The sequence below is a fragment of the Podarcis tiliguerta genome, assembly GCF_965153285.1.
Source record: "Podarcis tiliguerta genome assembly, chromosome: 11".
NCBI classification, from domain to species: domain Eukaryota; kingdom Metazoa; phylum Chordata; class Lepidosauria; order Squamata; family Lacertidae; genus Podarcis; species Podarcis tiliguerta.
In genome coordinates, this window is record NC_139544.1 from 11679457 (window position 1) to 11706516 (window position 27060).

General features: G+C 42.8%; 1 protein-coding gene across 3 annotated transcripts in view; it reads left to right on the forward strand.

Annotated features, from left to right (window-relative positions):
* The first annotated feature begins 839 nt into the window (after nt 1-839).
* The window catches only part of SPIN1 (spindlin 1), a 32605-nt gene continuing 6384 nt past the window's right edge, over nt 840-27060 (forward strand). The window contains exons 1-4 of one of the 3 annotated variants that reach the window (XM_083404577.1): nt 840-1208; nt 18409-18624; nt 20931-21030; nt 24143-24191. In XM_083404577.1, coding sequence (XP_083260703.1) covers nt 24169-24191 — 23 coding nt within the window. In that variant the 5' untranslated portion in view covers nt 840-1208; nt 18409-18624; nt 20931-21030; nt 24143-24168. Of the gene's footprint in view, nt 1209-1387; nt 2360-18408; nt 18625-20930; nt 21031-24142; nt 24192-27060 lie in introns of those variants that run through there. The other 2 variants (XM_083404575.1, XM_083404576.1) reach the window with 2 other exon arrangements.

Sequence of the window (27060 nt, forward strand, 5' to 3'; positions counted from 1 at the left end):
CTAGGTGTGAAAATCTCGAGTGAGAAGACGATTTATGTAGCGACCATGGCTGTGCGGATGGTATTAGCCCAGAGATGGAAAGAAGATAAAGTCCCTACCAGAGAAGAGTGGCTGATTAAATCGATGGATTATGCCAAATTGGCAAAAATGACCGGAAGAATAAGAAATCAGGAAGACCAAAATTTTAATAAGGAATAGGGAAAATTTATAATTAAAGACCATTGTAAACGGCTAAAAGCTTTAGCAGGACTGGAATAACACTTGTAGTTTAATGGTGAATTTTGGACATCATGGAGATGTAAAAGATTTGTATCATCATGAAAGATGCAGGAGGAAATGATTAACAATAGGAACCACAAAGGGGAGGAGGGAAGTCCAGGAGATTCTTTGGAATCTTGTTTTTATGTTGAATATGTGATTGTAAAACTTCGATCTGAAAACCAAATAAACAAATAATAATAATAATAAACTTTCACATGTCAAAAACGTGTAAATTTGTTTCCGCAGGTAAGATACGCTTCAGGGGGCTGCATGCAGAAAACAGCAGAGCTTGTACACCCCATAAAAACTGAGAGCGTATTGTTGCTTTAAAAAAAAAACTGGAACATTTTGGAGGAGCAGCAGCAGCAGCAGAGAGAAAGCGAAGCCCCTGCTCAATCCACGGGTAAGTGAGCCGGCGCATGCGCACTCCGGCTTCCCGAAGGTGGGGAGGGAGGGAGGCGAGCGCGCTCTCGCGCCGGGCCAGACAGACGGCCGAGGCCCCGGCTCTCCTGTCGCAGTTCAGCGGCGGCAGTGCGCCTGCGCGGCCGCCGCAGCAGGCCGGCGGGAGGCGGGGCCGCGCGTTTCGGAGCGGCTCACTATTTGGCAGGAAGGCGCGGAGGCCTCTCTCCTGGCAGCGGCGGCCGCGCAAGGCTGAGGGGGAGGCTCCCAATGTGGCAAGGGAGAGGAGGAGGAGGAGGGCTGAGCAGCGGCGGCGGCCGAGGAGGAGGAGGAGGGGGCCGAGCGAGACAAGGGGAGCCGCCGCAGCAGCAACCGCCGCCGCCGAGGAGCTGAGCGGCCTGGCCGGGCGAGCGGGGGGTTGGCGGAGCCTCTGCAGCACTGGCACCCCCGCCGACGCCGCACCCCCGCCGGGCACCGCGCGCCCGCCCGGGTGCAGGCGGAGGCGGCGGAGGAGAGGGCGGACGAGGAGGCTCGGGCAGCGGCAGCAGGTGAGGTAACGGCGGTGAGGGGAGCGGCGGGGGGGGGGGAGGGGAAAGGGAGCGGGAAAAGGAGCCGCCGCCGCCGCCGCGCCGCCCTTGGCCCGGCCGGGCAGTACCGGCCACCGCCGGTGGGAGTCGCTGTGGGGGAGCCGCTCCCTTGGCCTGGCCCCTCCCGCCCCGCGTCCCTCGGGGCTGGCGTTATTTATTATTCATCCGAGGAGGGCGCGCGATCCTCCTCCTCCTCCTTCCCCCCCCCCCGCTCGCTCGCGCCAGGCTCTCCCCCCCCCTTCTTCTCTTCTCCCTCTCTTTCCCCCCCGGAAGCTGTTGCTAGGAAGAAACGGGGGGGGGCAGCCCGGCGGGGGACCCTTTTCTCCTCCTGTGGGGTGGAAGGAGCGAGTGGGGGGACGCTCGTGGTCTTCAACCCCCCCAAAAAAATCTTCCTTATACACACATTGCTTCCCTCCCCTCTGATTTTTGTGGTGGGGGGGAGAGCATGGGGCCTTTTGTCATCCTGCAAAAATAAAATAAAATCCCATTATCGGAAACAGAGAGCCACGAGGGAGTGAGGGGCGGGGGTAGGTGAGGGGGAAAGAGTGTATGTGTGTGTGTGTGTGTTGGTGAATGGGGGGGGGGGTGATGGATCTGTTGTTGCTAGTGATGCCCATGAGAATGTGGCAAGCCTCGTCTCTCTCACACACAGGCTCTTCCACACTCACATAGACACACAATCACACAGTCTCAGACAAACACAGGCACACACAATCTCACGCACTCACAGACACTCTCAATCACACACTCACAGATTCTCTTACACACACACACACCCTCCATAAACTTCCCACTAGGTAACGAAAATGGCCAAGGAGGCAGGCAAACAAAGCTGCCCCAGTGCCTGCCACAGCAGCTCTGTGTGTGTGTGTCTTGTCAGGCTTTGCTGGGTTCCTTTGTCTGCTGTTGCTGCCTGTCTCTCCTCCCTTCTCTCCTTTCTTTCTGCTTTTCTCCCCTTCTCCTTCTCCTCGCCCTCTCTCCCTCCTCCCCTCCTTTTTTTTTTTCCTTTTCTTTTTCCTCTTGCCTTTCCCTCTCCCTCCCTCCCCTCCTCCCTCCCTCCCTCCCTCCCTCCCCTCTTCCTTCACAGACTCCAAGAGCTGCTGCAGCTGCAGGTTTGTAAATACTGGACTCACATTCACACACACACACAAGCAAAACATGGCTGACGCTCTGCCTCCCCCCCCCCCCCCCGGCTCATTTTCTCTCTGCTTCTTGGTCTTTCATCCACTTGTGCTTTGCCTCCCCCTCTTTTATTTCCCCTTCCCCCCAACCCACCCAAAAAGGAAGGAAACTGCAGTGTGTGTGTGTGGGAGAGGGAGGGAGGGAGGGAGAGACTTTGATGGGATATAAAGGGAAGGGTCTTTGCTCTGGAGCTTTCTTTTCTTTTCTTTTTTGTACAGTATGGCAGAGGAAAAGTCCAAAAGATTCTTGCAAGCTTAGGGAGGCCTCGGGGAGGGGGAGGGGGAGAGTGGTGCGACCTCTGCTGAGAGGCTTGACTGGAATGTGCGTATCTGTCTTCCTAGGCATGGGGGGAAGGGAGGCTGATGCACCAAAAAAAATGCTGGCGGTGATTAAGGTTATTAAATAGGTGTTACGTTAGCAGGATGCTCAGGGCCATTCCTTTTATTTTGGGATATGCCTCATTACCTGGCATCATACAGTATGTTAGCTCTGAACACAGGGTGGCAATTCCTCACCCCCCCCCCCAGTCTGATTCATCCTTTTTTTAGTGCTTCTGCCATTCCAGAATCTGAAGTAATTGTTGAGCTGCGAGAGTTAAAACATGCATATGCTGATGGTAGTTCAGTTTTATACAATAACTTTTCTTCATAACGACAAGATAAGTGCATACAAGGAAGGGCTGCACCTCATTTTTTAGGGTTTCAGTGACTACACAGATCTAAGATTCCTCACTATCCGGTGTTGCTCATTGAAAGCATCCAAGACTTTAAAAAACAACAATCCCAAAGATCTTGGCCAGCTACCAGCACCTCCTTCTGGCTTCGACAAAACTTCATAAAACAGTTTTGAACTGCACACACACACACATCTTTAGTTGACAAGGCCCTTTGCAGTTTCTTATGTAAAATGACCTTGGGTATAATTGCATGCTTTTCTTTAAAGGAGGATCATGCACAAGAGTTTTCTTCGGTTCTGTGCTGCCTGTGGGTGACTGGTTGCTACAAGAGAGATCCCCCCCCCCCATTGTGCAATTTTACTTCTGAGGATGTTACAAATGTTTAGAATGTTGGCTTTGTGTTACTATTCCTTTGTCCACACAATAATTTTGTGGCCTTTGCATAATTTATCACCAGCAAAGTTAGTAGTATCTTTCAAAAATGCATAATGTAACCAATTGGAACTTAAATGCTTGGTGGTGATTGGTAAAATTGATTTTGAAATTGCAGAGCAGATGGGTAGAATAATGGAATATTTGTCAAGCTTTGGAAATTGGAACTCTTGGATTAGCTGCCACATTACAAAATTATATAAATGCATAGTTGGGAGCCTTTGTTTGAAATATTTATGTTAAGTGGTACGGATATAGATTGTATAACTGAAAATAATTCTAAGTGGCTTACAAGAATGAATACAGTCATAAAGCACAAAGCTAACATATTGCATATTATGTATACATTATCAAATATGTTCAGTATTCCGGAATGAAGAATTGCACCTGTACTGAAATGAAGCTTTGATTAGTCTCTGCCCACCAATGGGGCCAAGGAAAATCGGTTGCAGACCAGGTTTTACAATTGGGAACCTTTTGTTCAGTTTTTGTTGGGCTTTGCATGCAGCATTCTTGTTACAGTTGACTTGTTGATCAGCAAATGATGCCCTGCATCCTGTTCTCAGAGCACTTAATAGGGCAGTCTCCATGGCGGCACACCACTACAGAGTGAAAGTATATAAATATTTAGCCATACTGTATTTGTATTGACTTGTTTTTTCTAAACTTTGCTAGGTCTAGATGCAGAGGAAGCAAGAGTCAAAGGGTGTTCATGAGGGGAAGTTTCTGAGAAGAATGTAGAACCTGAAATCTTAGAGAAAAGACTGACCTCAAAGCTTAAAACACAGGATTAAAAAAGACATTTAAATGAACATTCTGATGTAGGAACCTTATCAACCTCTACAGACAAAGAATAATGGAAATTCAAAGGGTTCTGGAGTGGGTTGTGAGGTTATGAGCTCAAACACATGTGAGGGAGCTAAGTTAAGGCCTTTAGGATCATCCTCTTATAGAGACTGCTTTCTACATTGTGGCAGTTTGAGGAATCTGTGTCTTCTAACTTGATTATATGTTGATAGTGATTAATTGTAAGTTGGCTTTCCAAGGGAGAGAGTAGAAGTATGAACTGAAAATAAACAGAGCAAGTTTCGGCAGGAAGGTACTGGTTCTCTGGCCAGCCAGGGTTGTTTAGTTCCATAGGGAAGGGCTTAAGCAGAAAGTTGAACTGTGCTTAATGGCTATTGCTTTGCTGTTTGTAAGGGGTAGGAGTAACAGAGAGGTGGGGCTTCAGGATAGTTATGTATATGCAGTTGGTATGCTGTAGGTGATTAGGCATATAGATGAGGCTTTTTGCAAATTGAAATTCCCTTTGCCAGTCCAAGTCAAACTTTATGTTGAACCAGTGAGACCTTTGGTTAATCTGGTGCTGTTTATTCCATCTGAAACAATTTGAATCTGTACAATGGTACCTCGGGTTAAGAACTTAATTCGTTCTGGAGGTCCGTTCTTAACCTGAAACTGTTCTTAACCTGAGGCACCACTTTAGCTAATGGGGCCTCCTGCTGCCGCTGCGCTGCCACCACACAATTTCTGTGCTCATCCTGAAACAAAGTTCTTAACCCGAGGTACTATTTCTGGGTTAGCGGAGTCTGTAACCTGAAGCGTATGTAACCCGAGGTACCACTGTACTTTGGAATAACGCAAGCGACCTGTAAGACTTCCCATTGGAACTCATACTGTGGACATATGTCTCCTTTATGCTACATTCTTCCTTCACTACTGTACCTGAGTGTAACCTGAAATGATCTTGCTGTGCACCCACCCAACCTATTATGCACTGTGCCACAGTATTGAGGCACAGATGTGCAGGGTTCTCAATTTGCTGTAGCCTCAGCATGCTTCAGTTAAGTCATACCTCAGGCAAGCAGTCATTTACAGCAGGATTCCTCAACTTTTTGCCCTGCAAGTATTTTGGGCAACAACTCCCATCAGCGCCAGCATGGCTGGTGGTTAGGGATACTCTTCTTCTTTGGCGATCACTCGTAGCCGAGTAAGATTGTCTTCCATAAACATGGTTTTAACAATGAGTCCGTAAGTGACTGTGGAGGCCAATTCTGGATCCACACATCCTTCCACAGTGGGGACATTGGTTTCTGGGCGAGAGTTGATCACGGTCAGGGATACTAAGGAGTTGCAGTCCAACAACATCTGAAGTGTGCCATGTTGCGGAAGGCTGATTTAGAGGGATTGGAAATGTTGATAGTTGCTGTTTAGATCTGACTAAGGAAGGCAGAGGTGGTTGGGTAATGTTCACTTGACAGCTTCCATAGCTGCTAGAACTTTAACTAATGGAAAGGTTTTGTATGTTGTATGTGCCAGGTTTGCACCTCTAGCTGTATTCTAAATTAGAACTAAAAAGTAGTATCAAGTTGGCATATTTCAATCAGACACAAGCTCAAGACCATTCTCAAGTTAATCCTTGTCACTTGGTAGGTTTATTTCACAAAACTTAGCCAAGTAATTTCCCAGGATATTTCTGGTTATCATTAAATAGTAGGAGCAGAACAGTGGCTGGATAGCCCTTCTGCAGAGCAATTCCTCAGACCCGAGGTGGTCATTGTGGCACTTGTTAGGCACAGTAGCACCCTTGGGATCTAAATTTGGTGCTCACAAGGTGCACTCGCTCGCAATGATGACAAAGAGGTGGGGCTCCTTTTTCTCCCAGAGAACAAATAAGAGGGAAGGAGGGAGAGAGGCGATCTGGGTGGTTAGAGGGATGAAAATATCATTGTTGGGTGCAGGGAGAAGGATGTGAGGGCGATCTGGCTGCGACATCGGTCACCCCATTGGTCGGCAGGGAAGGAGATGGGGTGCTACAGGAGTCAGGAGAGAATGAAGTAACAGATACAGAGAAGGCTTGCATGTGTTTGCACATGCACACTAGATCCTGTGAAATGAATGCTATTGAAAATGCATGATTTTTTCCACAGCTTCCCTCTCCCCCAAATCAACATCAATTTGCAGATCATTTCTGTCTCCATTGACTGAATAATAAAAATCATGGTTTCAGTGTGCTTTAGCACTGCCCAGGTGCATAATCATGGATCTAAGGCAGGGAACCTTACGTATCATAAGTTTTACAAGGGATCATCTCAAAACTGCTATCAAACCATAACAGGTTAGCTCTGTGTACACTGATGTGTTATGTTATTTGTTTTTTGTCCTATGAGGCGGATTGCTGCCTTGGATCAATGTTTTTGTTGTGCTGGCGAATTCCAGATTTACATATTTTTTACTGTGCAGTTTCATACTTTCATTTGATAGTGGGTTTGTTTTTTTAAAACTTTTCATATGCAAAAGAATCTGTTTTAAGTCTGTTGGAACTGACTTTTACCCAGGTTCCATGGAAAGTGTGTGCACATGCTTTCTGTCTAGTGAGATTCCAGCCTGGAGAGAGGAACAACCCAAGTTAGTAGTACCCATGGCACTCACTGAAAATTCTGAATGGACCAACAAAGGTTGGTTATTTATCTAATGGGGGAGCCTGTAAGGCTATCTCAGTCTGACCAGTTGATAAAAAAATAATAATCTGTTCTTTGAAATTTTCCTATGACATCCTTTTCCTTGGTCTCCCAAGTATATCTTCCATCTTCTCTATTCTTATCAACCCATTATCTACATTTTTCTTGCCTTGGTTGTTAAGCGTTATACAGTGGTGCCTTGGGTTACAGATGCTTCAGGTTACAGACTCCGCTAATGCAGAAATAATACATCGGGTTAAGAACTGCTTCAGGATGAGAACAGAAATCGTGCGGCGGCACAGCAGCAGCAGTGGGAGGCCCCATTAGCTAAAGTGGTACCTCAGGTTAAGAACATTTTCAGGTTAAGAACGGACCTCCAGAATGAATTACGTTCTTAACCCAAGGTACCACTGTACTCTACCTTTATTTGTGACTTGTCAACTTCTGTAAATTATCACTTGCTGGAAACACCCCCCCCCCCACTTAGTTGTAATTTTTATTGATGTTATTCAAAATATCAGTAAAGTTTGTTAAAACTGTAACCTGATTCAACAGGACTAATTTTTGGTACTCTGTGGGCCAATAATGTAGTGAGGAAACGAGCAAATTGAATGTTTGGGATGTCTACTTGATCCTAGTGATGAGGCCAAAGACACTTAAATCAACAGCAGAGGTGTAAATGATATTTTTATGATAGAAAGCTATTAGAATGAATGTCAGATAGCGTTCGTGCTTTGGAACAAACAGAAAACTCATTTCACTGTTCAATGTATTATGTGAGATTGGTGAAGCATCAAACTGCCTTAATCTTGTGGAAGTGGAGGAGACGAGATAAATCTTTGTATTCGGACCAGTTTAAGTCATATGGGCAAGGGTGGCAGATGAGTCAAGGAGACAAACATACAAGAGAGTAACTCATACTGCATTTTTAATAATACACTATCCTGGTGTTGGAAAGCTAGAAAACAGAGGGATATGCTCTAATTTGGAAGGGAAGAAAGAGACTATAAATGCATGCCTTTGTCTCATTATAGCATGTTTACTAGTAGCTACCCATCTCCTGTTTCTTTCTTACAATTAGTTTCTTCCACTTTTCATTTTGACCATATATGCCTACACACATGTCATCCAGAGAATTTTCCTGAGGAATTGTGTGGGTTAGAAGTGCCTTGGGTCAAATATATGCTGCTACTCTTCCTTCGAATCCTGTCCATTTTTGGCTTAGGGCTCTTTTACAGGGTTCTTGAGTATGCAGGGGGAAAGCAGAAACATGAATTAAGCCTCACACCTGTTGTTGTTTTTTTGGCTGCTCATTATAACCCATGAAAGGGCCCTTATATTCTGATATGCTTTTAGATTCATAATTACAATATTTGTGCCTTATGCAGAAATTGCTTTAGTACAATACTAAGACATATTTATTTGCTTTATAATTGTTAAATAATAATACTTGTTCATGTTAGACTTACCAACACATGATCAGAGTTGCATGGTGAGAAGGCTACTCGAGCCTATAGCTTATGTTCTAAGGACGCGGGAGGCGCTGTGGTCTAAACCACCGAGCCTCTTGGGCTTGCTGATCGTTAGGTCGGCAGTTCAAACCTGCGTGACAGGTGAGCTCCCATTGCTTTGTTCAGCTCCTGCCAACCTACAAGTTTGAAAGCATACCAACATGAGTAGATAAATAGGTACTTTTGTGGTGGGAAGGTAAACGGCGTTTCCATGCGCTCTGGTTTCTGTCACAGTGTACTGTGCACCAGAGGCAGTTTAGTCATGCTGGCCACATGACCCAAAAAGCTGTCTGTGGACAAACACCAGCTCCCTTGGCCTGAAAGCAGTGATGAGTGCCACACCCCATAGTTGAATTTGACTGGACTTAACCACCCAGGGGTCCTTTACCTTTGTAAGTACATTCTCTAGCCTGAGAATTAGTAATAGGGTTATTATAACATGCTTATAGACCATTTTGCCATGTTTAATAACACTAAGGACAACTTGCAGTATATTCTTTTTGAATTTCAACATTTATTTTTTTTAAAATGGCAAGACAGCAGATAAAAATAATTTTAAAAATCATTCTTCAGGTAACCGGCACTATAGCTTTAGCTTGACAAGCAAAAGTTTGCAAGCAAAAGACTTGGCTAGCAAAAGTTTATGGAACTCAAACCTCTCTAGGTAGGCCATTGCATTGCCTGGGAACTACCACAAAGTGGCTTTCCCTTGTCCCCGCTAGACACTTCAACTACTGATGGAATGCAGAGGAAAAGCCCCTCTGCTAGATTTTATGAACAAGAAGACTCAGGGCTTTAAAGGCAAAAAACAGGTTGTAGTTGTTTTAATTGTCCCCATAAACAGGCCAGAAGCCAGTGTAGCTGTTGTAATCGCATACTCCCAAGAAATTATTCCAGTCAATACTCAAGTTGCTGCATTCTAGACCAGCTGAAGTTCCTGGACATTTTAGACGCAGCTCTATGGAGACGGCATTGCAGTAATTCCCTCTAGGTGGTAATTAAGGCATGTTATCTTGGCCAGATATGATCTCTCTAGGAATGGATGGAGCTGGCACACCGACTGAAACTGTGCAAAAGCATTCTTGGCAACAGCTGCTCCCCAAGAACCCAGGAGGAAAACTGGATCTGGAAATGTGAGCCTGGGTTTTCACAGGGAGTTCTGCCTGTCTGAGTGGCTGATTTCCAATACTATCAATTAACCCTAGTTCAATTTCTCTGCCGTCTGCATAAGATCTCATAAAAGATGGTATTGGGTTATTATTTTTATTTTATACATTGTGATCTTTTCTGTGAACCACCCCGAGACCTCCGAGTATAGGGCGGTATATAAATTGAATAAATAACAACAACTACTAGAACGACGACTCATTCATTTATCCAGGGACTTTCATGTGCACTCCTGAATTTAGAAAAGAAACCCGAAACAATTTTGTATGGTACCAAGTCCTCTCTCTTACTTGAACGCATAAAGCCGTGTTTCTCAGACTTGAGTTCCCAACAACTTCCAACAACCACTGGTCCTCCTAGCTAAGGATGATGGGAGTTTTAGTCCAACAATAACTGGGACCCAAGTTCGAGAAACACTAACGTAGAGCCTGTTGTATAGTGGTCATCTAAACCAACCCCATTTAGTAACCTTCTAGTTGTATGTACATCAGTGCTGGACAGTGTTTCATATTGTTCAGTAGTATTGACTTTGTCATTTCTTCCCAAGCTCTTCAGAATGTTTCTATTTCATATTAACGGCTTACATTGGAAATTGTGCTGAACTACAGTAAATTGGCGAGCTCAACACTCCTTTGGCCACAGTGAATCCACTAAACCAGTATGAGGGTTGAGGCAACTGGATAGTCCCAGTCAATTTTTTCACAGAATTGTAGCGCCACTCTATATTTCAAACTTTTAATTCTTACAGTACTAACTTGAAACTTTAGCACTTTCTTCATTTCTATGAAGGTACAATGCAGAGAGCTTTGGGTCATTTTCTCTAGAGTAGCTGACTTTGCCATGTGGGTTTTTTAATTAGTCTGTACAAAAATAGTATTGGGACTCTCTTCAGAAATAGCTTGTTACTTTACCTATAGTTATAAAGAAACCTGTGTGTCTCCTGGATGTTGTGAGTGCAAAATCTCAGATTTTTTTTTACCCAAACTTGATGATTTGGATACAGGCTAAAGTAAAGATGTTTACTGACAAGAGCATTTGCCATGCCTGATCATGCATAATAAGGTGAGTCAAGTTGGCTACTTCTGATAGGTCAGTGAAGTAGCCATTACTTAGTGGTAGATTGTGCAAAAACAATTCATTTGGCTTGATGAGCAGGACTTTACATTTCCAGGATGGAATTCGTAAGTGGGGCATTTCTCAGATGGAGAGGGATTTTTTTTATTTATTTCATAAATAATGAAATTATAGCACGTTTTGAAAACAGTTGCCAATCTAAAATGATTTCGGCAAATAAGCATTTTCAAGTCCCTCTGTGTGTGTGCTACTAGAATAGGCAGATCATAGAGTCAGACGAAATTGCCTTGTAAATCCTATGGGAGGAATTGCACTAATGTGAAAGTTACATCAGTGCAAGCAGTTCAGCTTGCCTGATGGAATGTTCTCCCTTCTCTTCCTTGTGTATTGTTCTGGGGGTTCTCCTGACCGCCCCCCCCCACCGTGGGAACCAGTTGTGGGAGCATACGGGGAGGTAACACTGTGGCACTGGTAAAGGTCTTTCCATAGGCGTGTACTAGTGGGATTAATTCATTGAATCTGGTCTTAAGTGTACAGGACGATGATTTTTCCCCATTGTATCTTGAATGTATGAATGGTAGACAAATATATCACATAACTTGTCACGAAGTAGTGATCCTGTGAGCAAGTATCACTGGGTGGGGCCCCTCAGGCAGGTGGTAACAATTAGTCCCCAAAGTGGGAGCATTTGATGGGGCTGGCTGGTTGCCAGCATTCTCCAGCCCCTATAAATATTCGCATTAACCTGCCGGGGGGGGGGGGGGGAGAGAACCTGCCCTGTTTTAGACTTGCTGTTTGATGTTCTGTAGGTGGTGCCAGAAAATAACCCAATAAAGCCTGGTAACCCGTTCGGTGCCTGCATGTGATTGGTTAGCAGCTTGGAGGGAGGACTCAGGAAAGCAGCTCCCTCCTTGACATTTCTAGTCCAAAACAGCTCTCTCTCTTGAGCTCAAGATACTAAAGTCTACAACTTCTATAATTTGAGATGGAAAATGGTTATTCTGATTCTTGCAGGGCTATCCAAGCTTGTGAAGTACAGTTCTTCTGGTAGTGTTGCCTCAAGGTTTTTTAAAAATAGATCTAGATAGTCCTATCATCAGCTCTACCCTTTATTAGATGTATCCAGGTTTCCCCCTCTATCCTTCCTAGAAGCAGCAAACTTGCTTTAGATTATGAGATCTTCAACAGCCATGGTAGGGTGTGATATCATAACTTGAGTCTATAAATAACTTCCTAGGCTGTACACAGGCTGCTTACATTCCATTGCCCTAAAGGAGATTTAAGTAGCCTGTGTTCAGAATTGGAAAATAATTAGTAACTACACGCTAGACGGAAATGTACCCCACTAAGATCTGGCACCTGGGTCACTTCTGGCACCCTTAGTGAGCAGCATGAGCCATTTTACTCTCACAAAAATGTGTTCCTGCCTTGTTTGTGAAACAAAAGATAAAATCTCATCTTCTCTGTTTGCTAAAGGTGCTAAATGTCCCTGCAGGCTAGACTTTGGTGTGTATAACAAAATTTGTATGCTGTTCACTTGTCTTTATCTCCCGGATATCATAGGATCAGCACCAGTGATAGATACCGGTAGTTGCTGAGTGAACAAGTATTTGTTGTTGCTGTGCCGACACATAGGAAATTGGAAGTATGAATAGTAATATTTAGGATTACCACTTCAAGATAATGATGATGATGATTATAAAACAAAATTTCCAAATGCAGTAAATAAATCAAACAGAAATACTTCATACTAACAGTCATAAAAGAGCACCATCATATATAGTCCATGGTGGGATGCAAGGTTCATATTTATACAGAGTAGACATTTGCCAGATATAATAATATTTTAGTAGGAATGTGCCAACCATGATATGGTTTGGTTATATAAATAACAACCACTCCCATATTACAAGTCTGAGGGGTCTGCAACCCCCCCCCCCCACGGCACATATCATATGGGTCAGTTTTCCAGAGATGGCAGTAAACATGGCTCTTTAAAACCATAAGACCAAAGAGTAGCAAGATGACTCCTTCTATGCTTGACAGATAACTAAACAAGCACTCACCAGCAGATATGAAATTTGTTGTTGACAAATAATATCATTAACACCATCAAAAATGGATAAAACACATAACTTAGCATCCAAAGTGACCTGTTTGCCAATAATAATACTAATTTCTGTTGCAGCCCGCTTTCAGAATTTATGTTATATCCCCACTACATATGCTAGCATTTTCCTCATATCTTATAACCCTGCCAGCATTAGGGGGAGACCAGATCTTACAGTATCAGCTAGTCGGACTGGGGTTAAAAACCAGTGGTGGACCACCTTCAAAATATCCTCTTGAATGTTAGCTGACATGGACCTAAAGTGGGTGAGTGGACCAGATCTTAAGCCATTGAGAATCTTTCAGTTCACCTGTAGGGTCCATCTCCCACATTGATTTCCAAGTAGCATGCAGAGAGAACTGGGATTGTAACAGTAACTGTATATCAAGACCCTGCTTTTTGGACCACTTGCTACATCCAGATGTTCATAATATCGTTTTGTGGCTGGACAATGCACCACAGGATCTTTCAAGATGATGATAATCTTGGGGATGTGAAGCCAGTCTAAGCCTGAATCTTTCAAACTTTCCAAGAGTTTTAATTCTGTAAGTGGCACATTTTTTAAATAACAGACTTGCAAGTGGTGAATTCCCACTATATAAAGGATAATAGATATAACAGATTTATATTGGGCCTGAACTTGTGCTATACAGGGAAATGGGATTAAGGTTGAGGGTGTGGAGGCTAATTTCTCAAACCATCTGTTCCACACCTCAGTAGTACAGTGTGTTGAAAGGATTGGAAAGAGACTTCCTTGTCAACCACATCTGGGGCAAAAGTGGAGATTACAGTTAAGAGCAGGCATCCCCAAACTCGGCCCCCCATATGTTTTGGGACTACAATTCCCATCATCCCTAGCTAACAGGACCAGTGGTCAGGGGTGATGGGAACTGTAGTCCCAAAACATCTGGAGGACCGAGTTTGGGGATGCCTGGTTAAGAGGGAGGAAAGAGGAGTCTCATGCCCCCAGCATGACCCAGGATGTTACTAAAATCATAGGAATGATCTGCTGAAGTTGGAGGGCATTTTGTTTTGGCATCCAGGTTCCAGGAGCCTTTGGGCAAATAGTTTCTAACACTGCATTAGAGGTGTCTAAAATGTACATTTTACGAAGCAGAAGTGGATAGAGATAGGCCTTTGCCCTCTCATATTACGCTAGAACGTAGGGTTATCCAGTGAAGCTGAAACATGGGAGATTCAGTAGAGGAAAAAAAGGAAGTGCTGCTTCACATAGTGCATAGTTAAACTACAGAATTCACTCATGACTTTAAAAAGAAGTTAGATTGATTCCTAGGGGGTAAAGCAATCAAATCTTGATGGTTATATACTCCTTGCAGGATCAGAGGCATGTGTCTTTGAATATCAGTTGCTGAGGAACAACAGCTGGAGAGGGCTAATCCCTTCATGTCTTGCTTGTAGGCTTCCCATAGGCATCTGGTCCCGGGGGTGGTGGAATGGAATGCAGGACTAGATGAGCTTTTGGTCTGATCCAGCAGAGCTCTTTTTATGTTCTTATCATCCATGGCAATTGTCAATCCATGAAGTTTTTCCATCCTAGGAGAGGTTCTATTTCTACCTCCCTCTGACATTTGGATGTAGATTAAAAGAGTCCAGATCTTAACTGTTCTTCCTTCCATTACACTTAAGGTATGATTCAGAAGGTCTGGGGTGGAGTGTAGACTTGCCTAGGTGGACTTTCAGCTTCAGCTTGGAGTCAGTTATATGTATTTGTAATGGTATGGAAAAAAGCTGGTTCGCATGAAGCTCTTGCACAGGCTATCGACATTATCATACACAGGTCTTTGTGTTGGGGCCGGCTGAAGACATTTTGGCACCTGGGGCGAACCACACAATGGTGCTCTCCCCAACACCTACACCAGGGAAGAAGGAGTGAGTGAACATCCACATCAGGAACAAGATGGGGATCAAATCAACCCCATCAGATGGCTGAAGTGGGAATCAAAGCCACCTCACCTTGCCCCATGGGCAGGCCAGCCCTGTATGGAATGGTTATGGCTGGAAAGTCATACAAGTAGATACGGCTGCAGTCACCAAAAAGAGCTTCACAGATTTGCTCATCGTGAAATGTATTTGGCCTACTTTCACTGTGGCCCAAGAAACGGCTGTGCTACTGCGGTTAACTGGCAGATGTGCATGAGAAACCATGAAGCAAAAGCTACTCCTTTTTTATAATTGTGAAGAAAATGTTTCCTTCAATTAACTTGAAAGCTGGCCTTTGGATATGGGCTACTTCTTAGCAGTTGAGTATGATGTCATTGGGTTAAGGTGCTTGTGTTATCTAGGTTTATTGTGCTTTAAGATCAGGGAGGCGGTGTGCTAATTGGGAATTAAGTAGCTTCAGCTGTGGGGAAGTGCAGAGCCAAAGTAACAGAAAGTTCTAACTTCAAAACCTTCTACAGGTAATTGGTTCTGGGGAGTCACCCTACTTACTATCCTTTTTACGATAAAGCTAAGCTTACTCCTGATCTGTTTTTATTACGTCGTCTCTCTCTCTAATAGGCTATAACTGGTAATGTCAATGCCCTGCACTTTGTATAGGGTTGGGAGAAATTAGCATTGTTATTTTATTTGGGTTTATAATTTCTAACCACTTTGTGAATTTGATTTTCTAACGGTAGTTTTTATGTTGGGTCCCATTTTGTGCTGCTATCTTTAGTTTTGCTATTTATCTCGTTTAAAAATATTATTTATTATTTAGTAGGTGTCGCTCTACTTGGTACTAAATCCAGTTCCTAACTTGCTTGCTCACTTGCTACTAAATAAGTTTGCGACCCTGAGACTCGGGCTGCAGAAAGCCTTATTTTTGGCTCTTGTTTCTCTGGAATCCTACTGGTGTCTAGTAATGTCTGAGAGCCTCCTGACACAGGCTGGACAGAAGGAGTGGTAGCAGTGTAAGTTGCAGGGTTGATGTTGCAGGACCAAGTGGCTGAATCACCAAGATCTGAATTCTGGGTTTGGGGAACTGGACTTGACTGTAATCAGTTGCGTAACTTGAGAAGAGTATTTCTTAATAAAAGGAAAGTATATGGGGTTTTCTTTTGGTGAGGGGGAGGTGATTTGAAATTAATGATCCACAAGATTTTGGGGTGGGTTTTTTATTTAAAAAATAACTGTTTATGGTGCTGAATGGGGACCACTTGAAAGGGCCACAGTGAATTCAAAGCTGCTTGTGCAGAACAGTATCAAGAAGGTCTAACTGCATTGGTGGTTGAACATAGAACAGCTACATGAGAAATACAGGTAAACTGCGGCTTAAAAGAGGTACTAGGGGCTCTTGTGCAGCTCAGTGTTATCTCTTGAACAAGTTAAGAAAGCGAATAGAATGAAGCACACATGTGAAAATGGTGAACTTTTAGGTAACAATCTGCTTCCTCACAGTCACATCAAAGGTGTAAAGAGCCTTGGAGAACTCTTGTCAAAGGTGGTAAGGAAAGCTCACCATGCAGGAAGGTGAAGTGGCTGGAAGGACTAAAATGGTTAAGTTAGGCTATCTGTAGAATCTGCCACAAGAGGGTGTTACAGTGCTTATTTCCTAAAGGTACCAGTTGCTTCAAGCATAGTTGCAGTGTGTAAAACCTATGATTTATACTAATCCTTTTGAGGAAACTTTAAATCGGTTCCAACTACCAAAATCATGCGCCATCCATTAGCTGATTTCTGTGTTTATAGAATTTTAACACTTACTACTACTAACTTGAGAGTTCAGCAACATTCGCCAAAAGTGGTATTCAGGTACTAGTCAGAACTTCATATGTTAATATACTTAATACAAATAATACATCAAAGCTGTTAGAAATGAAACAATTGGAACAAACATAATAAGATTAAGTGTATAAGATCAATAGAAAGTTTCTGAACATTTTTCAAAAATAGAAAGGATATAGGAACTGCTTAAAGACCAGAAGAGGCAATGGGGCCTGGCAGAGTTGTCACAAGGGAATTCAAGTATGAGACACCACTGAAAAGACTATCTTTGGTACCTGTCAATGGACTAGACATTTACAGTAGGGACTGTAGATAGTGATCTGTCCGGGACAGTGGAGTCATAAAGCCCTCAAACCCTATTTACAAGTACCGGTACCTTCTCGTCCCCTCTCCTCCCCTTGGCCCTCCTGATCAGAACAGAAAACCCAAGTCCATTGCATGTCTTGCCACATGTTTTGTACAGTGGTACCTCAGGATGCGAACGGGATCCGTTCCCAAGCCCCGTTCGCATCCTGAACATAACGTAAGACGTGACCGTGCGCGGGCCGCGTTTTGCCACTTCCGTGCATGCGCTTGATGTCATTTTGACTGCGCATGCGCAAGTGGCGAAACCTGGAAGTAACGTGCTCCGTTACTTCCGGGTCTCTGCGGAGCGCAACCCGAACGCGCTCAACCTGAAGCGTATTTATCCCAAGGTATGACTGTACTAGACATCAGTGGCAACAGGTCCATGGTTGCCATAGAGGCCATGAATTCCTGAGCAGCCCCAGGCAGAAAGGCTTCAGTATGGAAGTATTTGAAGATGATTAACTTTGAAGATCTCAGGTCCACTCTAAGACCATCTCAGCCTGATCAAGCAGAGAGACTGTTAGGCAGTGGTGTGAATGGTGCATTAACAGAATCCCAATTAGGTCTCGAGAGCCCAGTACCAGATACAGTTTTGAAACAGAGAGACTTCTGTGTGTTTTTTAAAAAAATAATCTTGATTGAACATACAACACAAACTTATACAACAATACACCATATTAAAAATTGTACAAACTACATAGACATACTTTACAAAGAAAGAAAAGGAAAAGGGAGAAGATAAAAGTTAAAAGATAAAGGATGAAAACAAAATAATTGTTCTCATTGTACTATATCTCATTTTGTTATTTTATGCACAGCATCTTATTATTATTATTTATTTTCCCGGTTCTTTTCCAAAAATTCTATTATTTGTGACCTAAATGTTACAAGAGTCAATCAAGGTCTGCCAGGAGGTTTTTGCTATCACAATAATTTTTCAAACACTCTTTAAATACAATTCATTCTTTATTCACCTGTGAAACTGAGAGACTTCTGAGTGGGATATTTGGACAGAAGAAATGTATCCTTGTGGACAACAATAGCCACTCCTCACTCATAGATCACCCAGTTGATTTAAGAATTACTCTGTTTTTAAGCGTATTTAACTGAGAGGGGATTTTGTGCCTTGGAGGCACCCAGCCAAATGAGGGAAATGAAAATATTCTGTTGCTGACTTGGATACCAAGAAAGAGGAGAGGTACCTCCTTTTTCTCCAGGTAAGTATGTAAGAGTTGGTAATGTAACTCTTCAGCCCAAACAGAAGTGGGGAAATGAGGCAATAATATGACAGTAATGCTAGAATTGGGACATGGGAGGAAAAGAAGTGGGTGGGAGGTTGCCATGGTAAGGAGAGAAAATGCACGCTAGGAAGAAGCTCTTCACTGGCTAAACTGGGTGCATAGAGTTTCTGGACATAGTTGTTTACATTGCTCATTAGCAGTCCTTAAAATCTTGCTGTCTTTTTCTCTTGCAGAGTATTATAATTGAAGGAGCATCTGTTACACTTGTGGGAAAACATACTTCATATTTGGATTATTATAGTTACTGTTTCAAGACGGAGGAGGACTTCACACCACCACCCAGAACTGGATTTTCACCCTAGTTCAGCAGCTTTGCTGCTCACTTAAATACAGATGAATGAAGACCCCATTTGGAAAGGCACCAGGTCAGCGGTCCAGAGCTGATCCAGGTAAGTAATGTCTCTACACATCCCACAGGTGGATAAGAAATCTTGGTGACTGCAGATCCCTTTTTTTAAAAAATCCCACTCCTTTGGCATATCAGGCACACCTCTTCTGGAAGTCCATGTGCATAGAAGCCAACCTGCACAGGATTGGCACATTCACATATTTGGTCTACAGACACCAGGCCATTATGTGCTTGTGCCATCCAGCTTGTGGATGTTGGGCATTCTGATTGGGATGGGGGTCAGTTGATTGAATTGCAATTGCAAGTCCACTTATCACCAGGCATAGGTAATAATATTTCTGCAATACTAGCATACACCTGTTTTCAATGTGTCTGCCGCTCTCCAAACTGAACTACTCTGCCATGGCAAGTCTGATATTTATTATACAGTGCCTCAAATGTGCTTTTCATAGATGAGAGCACGACGGGGCTTGCCCACAGTGGTTTAGGTAAAAATATATATAAATATACTTGGTTGTATGCAGTGCTGCCTGTGCATGAGCAAAGTGGACTTTGCTCATGCAACAGGACTCCACTTTCCTCTTCTCCCCTCTGTGTGCCCTCAGAATTTCTCTAGAAGGTTGAAGGAGCCTCTGGAGCAGGTTTTTGGGACATGGGCGGAAGATGAGGAAAGAAAGTCTGTTACTGCTTTCACAACATTAGATTATGCCCAGTATTCTAAACTCTGTAAAAGCTGCATATTTGCATTAGTAGTGGACAAGGTGTATAAAAATCAATGATTTAAAAAAAGATATTTAAAAAATCTGATTTTTTAAATTTAAATTGGATTTTTAAAATAAAATGTTCTTGGAGGAAAAATCTTACTAGTAAGATTTTGTATTTAAGTTACACTATTGTCCAAAGGCTATTCATCAGGGAATAAGGATTTGTTTTAAGTTTTTCACGTGTGCTAAAACTCACTCTGGTGTTTTGTTTTTTTAAAAAAATGTTTAACCACATCAGTTAACAAACATATGCTATAATGTTATTGTTTTAGTTAAATAAATTGTTTAAATTGTTATTAAGGAAATGATTATTTTTCTCCTTCCAATAAAGTACAGCAGAAAAGTTGTCCAACTATAAACGGTTAACTTACTAAACCTCACCATAATTTCATAATTATCTGTCTATGTATTTCTAATAGTATAACCAAATCAGTAATTTTTTATATAACTGTAAAAACTACTCTGAAAATTTATTATTCCAAAAATGAAACCTTCCTCTGGTTGTCAATATTAAGATGATACCAGCAAGAATGAGTCTTTCTGTAAAAAAATGATTTAAATCAAGTCTTACTGACTAGTGATATAAATCGTGATTTAAATCAATTTGATTTAAATTAAATCCACTCTGGTGGTGGAACTTACCAGACGAGCTACTTCATCTATAAAAAAAAAAAACTGGTCCAGCATTAATTTAGGCTAACTAGAGTGCTTTGGCAGTTCATCTGCTGTTTTGGTTGTAGCTGACATAAAACATTCCTAATAACTGAATCAGAGTACTGCTTTATGCAGAATTAAAGTAGTAATTCTAAAATTTACTATATTTGTTAAGTTAAGGCAAATATACAGTATTGCTTCGCCTTTACATACCAAATTTAAATTGGGGAAGTTGCACACATGGTAAGCATATATACCAAAGGAGTTTTTAGTGATGTGCTGGCATTTAAAGTGGGTGCTTTGGGGTGGGTGGGTTGTGAACTGGGAGGAGTGAATGTATGCTTGCATATTCTAATTTTCCAGAAAATACCGTATTTTTCGCTCTATAAGACGCACCCAACCATAAGGCGCACCTAGCTTTTAGAGGAGGAAAACAAGAAAAAAAATCTATCCATCTCTGCGCAGCACCTCTCCAGCAAAGTGGGAGGAGGAACGGAGCCCCTTTCATTTCTCCTCCTGCTTCACTGAAGGGGCGCTACGCAGCTCTCCCTCTCTGCGCAGCGGCATTCACTCCATAAGATGCACACACATTTCCCCTTAATTTTTAGGAGGAAAAAAGTGTGTCTTATGGAGCGAAAAATATGGTACTTAATATGAAAATGCTTCTGCTAAAGCTTCTATCAAAGTAGAACTGAAATAGGCCTAGGTATATGTGAGGACGAACGTTGCATTAACTTGGTTCCCTCGGTTTATATTGGGGTATGTCCCAATTATTTGGACCCTTTCAAAACATAGTGAAGAGAAGCCCCTGTGTGCACCATGTGTTGCCAAACAAATTTAATTGCAACAGTGGAAATTCCTCCTACATGAATAAGATTTCCTCATCTGTATGTAATTTAACATCTTGCTATCTTGTGCATTAATTCAGCTGCTAGTCTTCAGTTCTAATAAGTCAACAGGAAAAACAGCTTGCTGATTCTCAAGGTTGGAAATCTGAGTTGATATCCACTCCTACTCCACAACCTAGGGTGAGCGCTGTAGTCTGAAACTTTGCCATCCGTAAAGCATAGATAAGTGTCTTGTGTTGAAAAGAATACTGTGAGAATTTAATGTCAAGGCATCTGTTTGCACAGATCATGAGCGTCATCAGCACTTTTCTAGAAGTTCTGGGTCCTTCACAACACTAGCCTCGATGCTGTTGCATGCTTCGTTAATACTGAAAAACTATTACAAGTCAGAGATATACCTAAGATTTCTACTCCATCTGGAGCACTGAACTAATTAACTTGTTCAGATGAAGATTTGTGATCACCCTCTTTGTAATAGGATCTTCAGTTTTTAACTAAAATAATCTTCCTCTGGGTTTTATCACAAATATGTTTTGATGCCGCTATATCCCTGCAGGGTATTATTTCTACTCTCAAGTAAGAATAACTTTTGGGTAAAGGTCTTAACACAGTTTACCCAGAGTGCAGGTCTGTTACCCTCCCACTCTCACAAAGTCTTCAAGTTTATTTTCTGGGTTCATCTTAATATTATCATTCATCATTTATTTATTAATGCCTTCAGGTGCCCATGATTGGCTTTATCTGCAGTTTTTAGTTTATTGAAGATTAGAGAATGACTTTTTTTTCAAAAATAAATAAATATTCTTACTATCTTTGGGAGCTGTGTGCAGAAAGTTGGGAAGTTGATATAATAAATAATAAAGACTACTTGCATATCAAAACATATGCATATAATCTCTCAGAACTGCAGTAGTTCAGCGTATGAGGATTTCCCTTGCTCAAAAAAACAAAACAAGCAAGGATCAACAAGTGTAGCAGTTACAGTCATACCTCATGTTACGTCCGCTTCAGGTGGCGTGCTTTCGTCTTGTATCCCGCGGCAACCCGGAAGTACTGGAATGGGTTTCACCGCTCACGCATGCGCAGACGCGCTATAACACACATTGCGCTGCGCGCCTGTGCAGACGCAGCGCTTCGAATTGTGGGCTATTCATGTTGCGGACGGGCCTCTGGAACGGATCCCATTCGTAACACGAGGTGCCACTGTATAGAAAAGAAGCCAAAATTAGAAAATTTTACACTGACAGGCTGTGTGCCAGTCCCCCCCCAAAAAACCCTAAGGTACTAGGCAGAAAGTCAGTATTCCCTTACTGATTTTACACTGTTGACCTCAGGGCAGGTGTGGGTCCAGCCAATGAAAAAGTTTTAATTTTGAAGTTGCCTCTTTGAGGGTGCTAATTTTTAATGCAAATAGAGAGTATGTAGCTATTTGGTTGCAGATATTTCTATTTAGACAGGCACTTATCACAATGCTACACATTGGATAGATGGAAAGTGTACTGGTCTCGAGAGATGATGGGTGTAATCTATCTCTCTAGGGCACATAAATGGTTTCCTTGAATATGCACATATGTCTGCCTTGAAGCTAATTTTTATAGCTAATCGGCCTGATCTTACAAAGATCAGGGGCTTTTCCTGTGTCTATGATACAAGTTGTGCCTCATCTCCGGACATCTGTGTGTGGGTAGCCTTTGATAGCCAGGCTTTGGGCAATATGCTTACCAAAAGTGGGAAATGGTGGAAAAGCTACTGTACAAGAAAGGCGCCTTGTCAAGAGTCTCCTCGTGTACTAGTTCTGAGTATGCTTGAAATTCCAAAGCATATTGATGGGTATCAGCAAGGCCTGATACACACTTTCTGTGCACGCTAATAATTGGGTGACACATGATCTATATCTGGGGGTTTTCAGTTCTTATCTCGGTGGCCAGATGAAACTGTGATAAACAAGGTTTGGCATTTTTCTCGGTATCGTGCAATGTATGAAAGACATGGTGCATTCTAACTGTTTTTAATTTTGATTTTTATGTTGTTGTAACCTGCCCTGGGACCTGCTGATGAAGGATGAGTAATAAATCGGATAAGAATGGTCTGTACCACATTCAGCATCTCTCTTCTGCTTCTGTACCCCAGGCCAGCCTAACTCAGTAATTGAACACCTAAGGCAGGGCTTGTCAAATTGTCCCTACCACCCACTAATGGGTGTTTCAGGATTCTAGGTGGGCAGTAGGGGGTTCTATGGCACAAGCTGAATCCTTCGAGCACTGGTGGGCAGTAAGGAAATTTGACCATCAAGGAAGATGCATTAGTGGGTGGTAGGTATAAAAAAGTTGACTACTCCTGACCTAAGGTGACTGAGCTTGGTTTTGGTGTCATTAAGCACTTACCTACGATGACATAAAGTGGGCAGAGAAGCAGTTTTGGCTGGAGGGCCATCAGCTGTCTTCCCATGGTGTCACGTGAATCCAATCCTAGCTGAAGCACTGCTGCTTAAATTTGGTACCAAATGCAAACTGCACTTGGATCTACTCAGCAAGTCTCAAGTTGATAAAAAGCCCTGGCAGAAAAGCAGCACAGCTTGCATTTGATGCCAAATATAAGTAGTGCTTGCAAAGGATGCGTTGTGGTTTGCAAGCACAGTGTGCACTCAGGGCTATTTAAATTTGGCACCAAATGCTAATCGCACTGCTTTCTGCCAGGGTCATATCCAATCAGGAGCTTTTGAGTGGATACAAGTGCAGCTTGCTTGCCTTTAATGCCAGATTTGCACAGCACTGAATGCGAGCGGTGCTGGCAAAGTAACCATTCAGTAGCATACAATAAGGCTCCTGATTCTTCCTTTGCAGCTGTGGCTTTACCTGTCCCATACCTGATGTCACCACAACAGATGAGCAACAGGTTGTTGTCATTAGTTATTGGACTTGTTTATTGACAAACCCCACCCCTCTTCATCCTAAGGTCCCAGATTGGGATGCAAAATCAAAATACAGCGTTAAAAATAGTTTAGAACAATTTGCAATCCTAAAAATAAGGTGGGCATTATCAGGGGGAAGTGGGCTTCTGGACCAGATTTAAGAGGCGTGGCAGGTCTGATTTGCCCTGGAGGCTTCCCATCTGTGTCATGAACAGGGTGGGTGCAATTCATTTCTGTTAGCGTTTTTAATAGATTTGGTCCATGTGCTGTGTTAAAGTGAATGTCAATACAGTAAACAAATGCTGCATGAAATAACAATTAAGCCTGTGAGGTTAAAACCTGTTCCTGGTGACTTAGTGACTGTTGACATCTTCCTTGTAGGGCATGCAGGTGTGTCTGCCAGCGTGATGAAGAAGAGAGCTTCCCACAAGTAAGTGGCTTGGTAATTCTTCAAATCCCACGCCTGGCAGCTTTCTGTGAGGACTGTGTTTTTGTGTCCACTTTACAAAGGCATTTTGTTACATCAGCTGTGTGGATTTTCTGTTCAAGAAGTTCTAGTGGAGGTCAGTGGGGTTGCAGCACTCAGTAACCATTTCTGTACAAAGTCAGAGGTCTTGAAAATAACAAATGGAATTTCAGAAACCAAGGACACCTGTAGAACTTTCCTTGGGCTCCAGAACAAAAAAATTATCTGATACCAACTGATAACAGTGCATCGGCTTGAGCTTGCAGAGTCCTCACTCAAATGAAATGTTGCCATTCAAATCTAGACTCTGTAAACTGCAGTTTGTTTCACTTGTGAAAATACACACCAGTGAGAGCGGGTGGTCCTGGACCAGATCCAGGTGCTGCTGGAGGAAACCCGTTTTCTATATCCATTTCAGTCTGGGTTTTGGCCCAGAAACTGCTTTGGTCACCCTGCATGATGAGTTCTGTCGAGACAGAGACAGAGGGCCCTGTTAATTCTAATTTACAGCTTCTGTTGTCTATGCTCTGGTAACCTGTAGGTTAGTTTACTGCAAAGTATTATACGTGGGGCTGTCTCTGACGATGGTTCGGAAACCTCAGTTGGTGCAGAATTTGTCAATCGGGATGCTTACCAGGGCAAGACAGTTTAAGCCAGTGGTTCTCAACCTTGGGTCCCCAGATGGGTCCCTAGCTCACAGGACCAGTGGTCAGGGATGATGGGAGTTGTAGGCCAAAACATCTGGGGACCCAAGGTTGAGAAAGGCTGGTTTAAGCGTATAACACCAATCCTGACCCAAATGCACTGGTTGCAGATTAGTTTTTGGGCCCAGTTCAAAGTGCTAGTTTTGACCTCTAAAGTCGTAAGCGGCTCAGGACCGCAGTACTTCAAGGGCCACCTCTCCTCATATGGACTGACATGGACCCTGCAATCATTAGCTGAGGTCCTTCTTCATGTGCCCTTCCACGAGAGATATGCTGGGTAGCAACATGATGACGGGCCTTCCGTGGCTCCCCGTTTGTGTAATGCTTTCCACTGGTAGTTTCACCTGATGCCTTCAATGCAGATCTTTAGGCGCCAGGTGAAAAATGTTACTCTTCTCCATAGCCGTTTAAACCGGGGTTGGTGGTGGTACTGTTTTTGTTTGTTACTATGTTAATGTATTTTTGTGTTTTCGTATTGTAAACTTCCCTGTGATCCTTGAATGAAGGGCGGCGTGGAAATTAAATAAATAAAAAGTTAGTCCACGTTTGAAATATAATATAAAATCCCGTGAAGTGCAGTAGAAATATTTTGGAATTTAGTAGAACTAAAAGGAAGCAGCATGATTGAAAATTTCCATACTCCCGTATGGAACTTGGCCTTAGGACTTGTCTGATTAGTTAGGGCTTCGTCGGTTATCAAGCATTTCACGATAAAACTTGCCTTTAGTAGCTCTTTATCTGTTTCTCCGTGGCTTGGATCTCAAGTCCCATATGCTCGTAGAAAGGGCCTCCATTCAGGCACACTAGGGTGGCCAATTCCTTCAAAACCCCTGGCTGCTGCCACAATCATAACGGCTGCTCCAGATGGTTCCCCAGCGTAAGGAAGAAATCTTTTGGGAGATGCTGCCAAAACTGGGGAGGGAGAAGCTCACTTGCATGAGGCAAAGCAGCTCCATGCCACCTTAGGTCACACCAGCTTTGTCACCAGGTGGGTAAAAGGAAGGGTTATGCTACAGCAAAGCTTTCCAAACTTTTCATGTTGGTGACACACTCTTTAGACATGGATCATTTCACAACACAGCAGTTCAGTTTTACTAGCAAACCGGAGGTTAAGTTAACCTCTTTCTAGCCCTGGGAGGAGCGCAGGGAGCATTCACTCGACACACCTACACACTGCAGCCAACACACTAATGTGTCGCGACACACAATTTGGAAAGATCTGTGCTACAACCTTTGGGATAGCGAAGAGTACAGATTCTACTAGAAAGAGAATACTTTCTCACATAACTTAGTAGCAGTTTAAGACTACCAGTACAAAATTAAACATTTTCATAAACTACAAAACAGCAAATCAAAGTAAAAAAAACCTTTCTGGAAGGTTTCAGAGACTATACAGACAGATATGTACAAATTCATTAATTGGTAAGGCCTACAATAAAGTTTTGAGCATTTGCAGCTACGTAGGCACTGGTGAGCAAAAAACACAATATGAAAATGAGTGCATGTTAAGAAATAAGCTGCCATATATGTGTTTGACTTAGACTACTTTTCAGGCAAAATACGTCTCCAAAGTGATTTATAAACTATATATCAGCATGTACATATCAAACTATATTATTAGAGCCATTTAAAGCACTTAAACATAAATTTCCTTCAAAACATTTATCGAAAGCTAACATAAACAATGTAGTAGTCAGCAAAATGCTAACGGTTACAGTTCCAGTTCTACAATCCAGGTCACAGTTAACTTCTACAGGTCTCAGTGAAAAGATGGGTCTTAAAAGTATTGAGGAGTGGCAATCAAATTCCACATTTGTGGCGCCATTGCCTTGGTTTCTTTGGCTAAACTATAGCTCTTAGTTAGAACGGAAGTATTCATGGACTGCTCCCAGATCCGCTGTTGCTGCTGTGGGTTCTGGACCAGTTCTGGAAATACGAAACATGGCTGTATCTGGAAACATCAGGTAGGAGAGGGGGCAGCAATACCATTCACTTAGGATGCCACAATTCTGAAGGGGAGGTCAAGCATGCCTGGGCACGTCCTGAAAATAAGCTTGCATATGGCTTGGTTAAAATCTACTCTTATTTTGAAGTTCTTCATTCTATAAACTAATGTGTTAACAGTTATG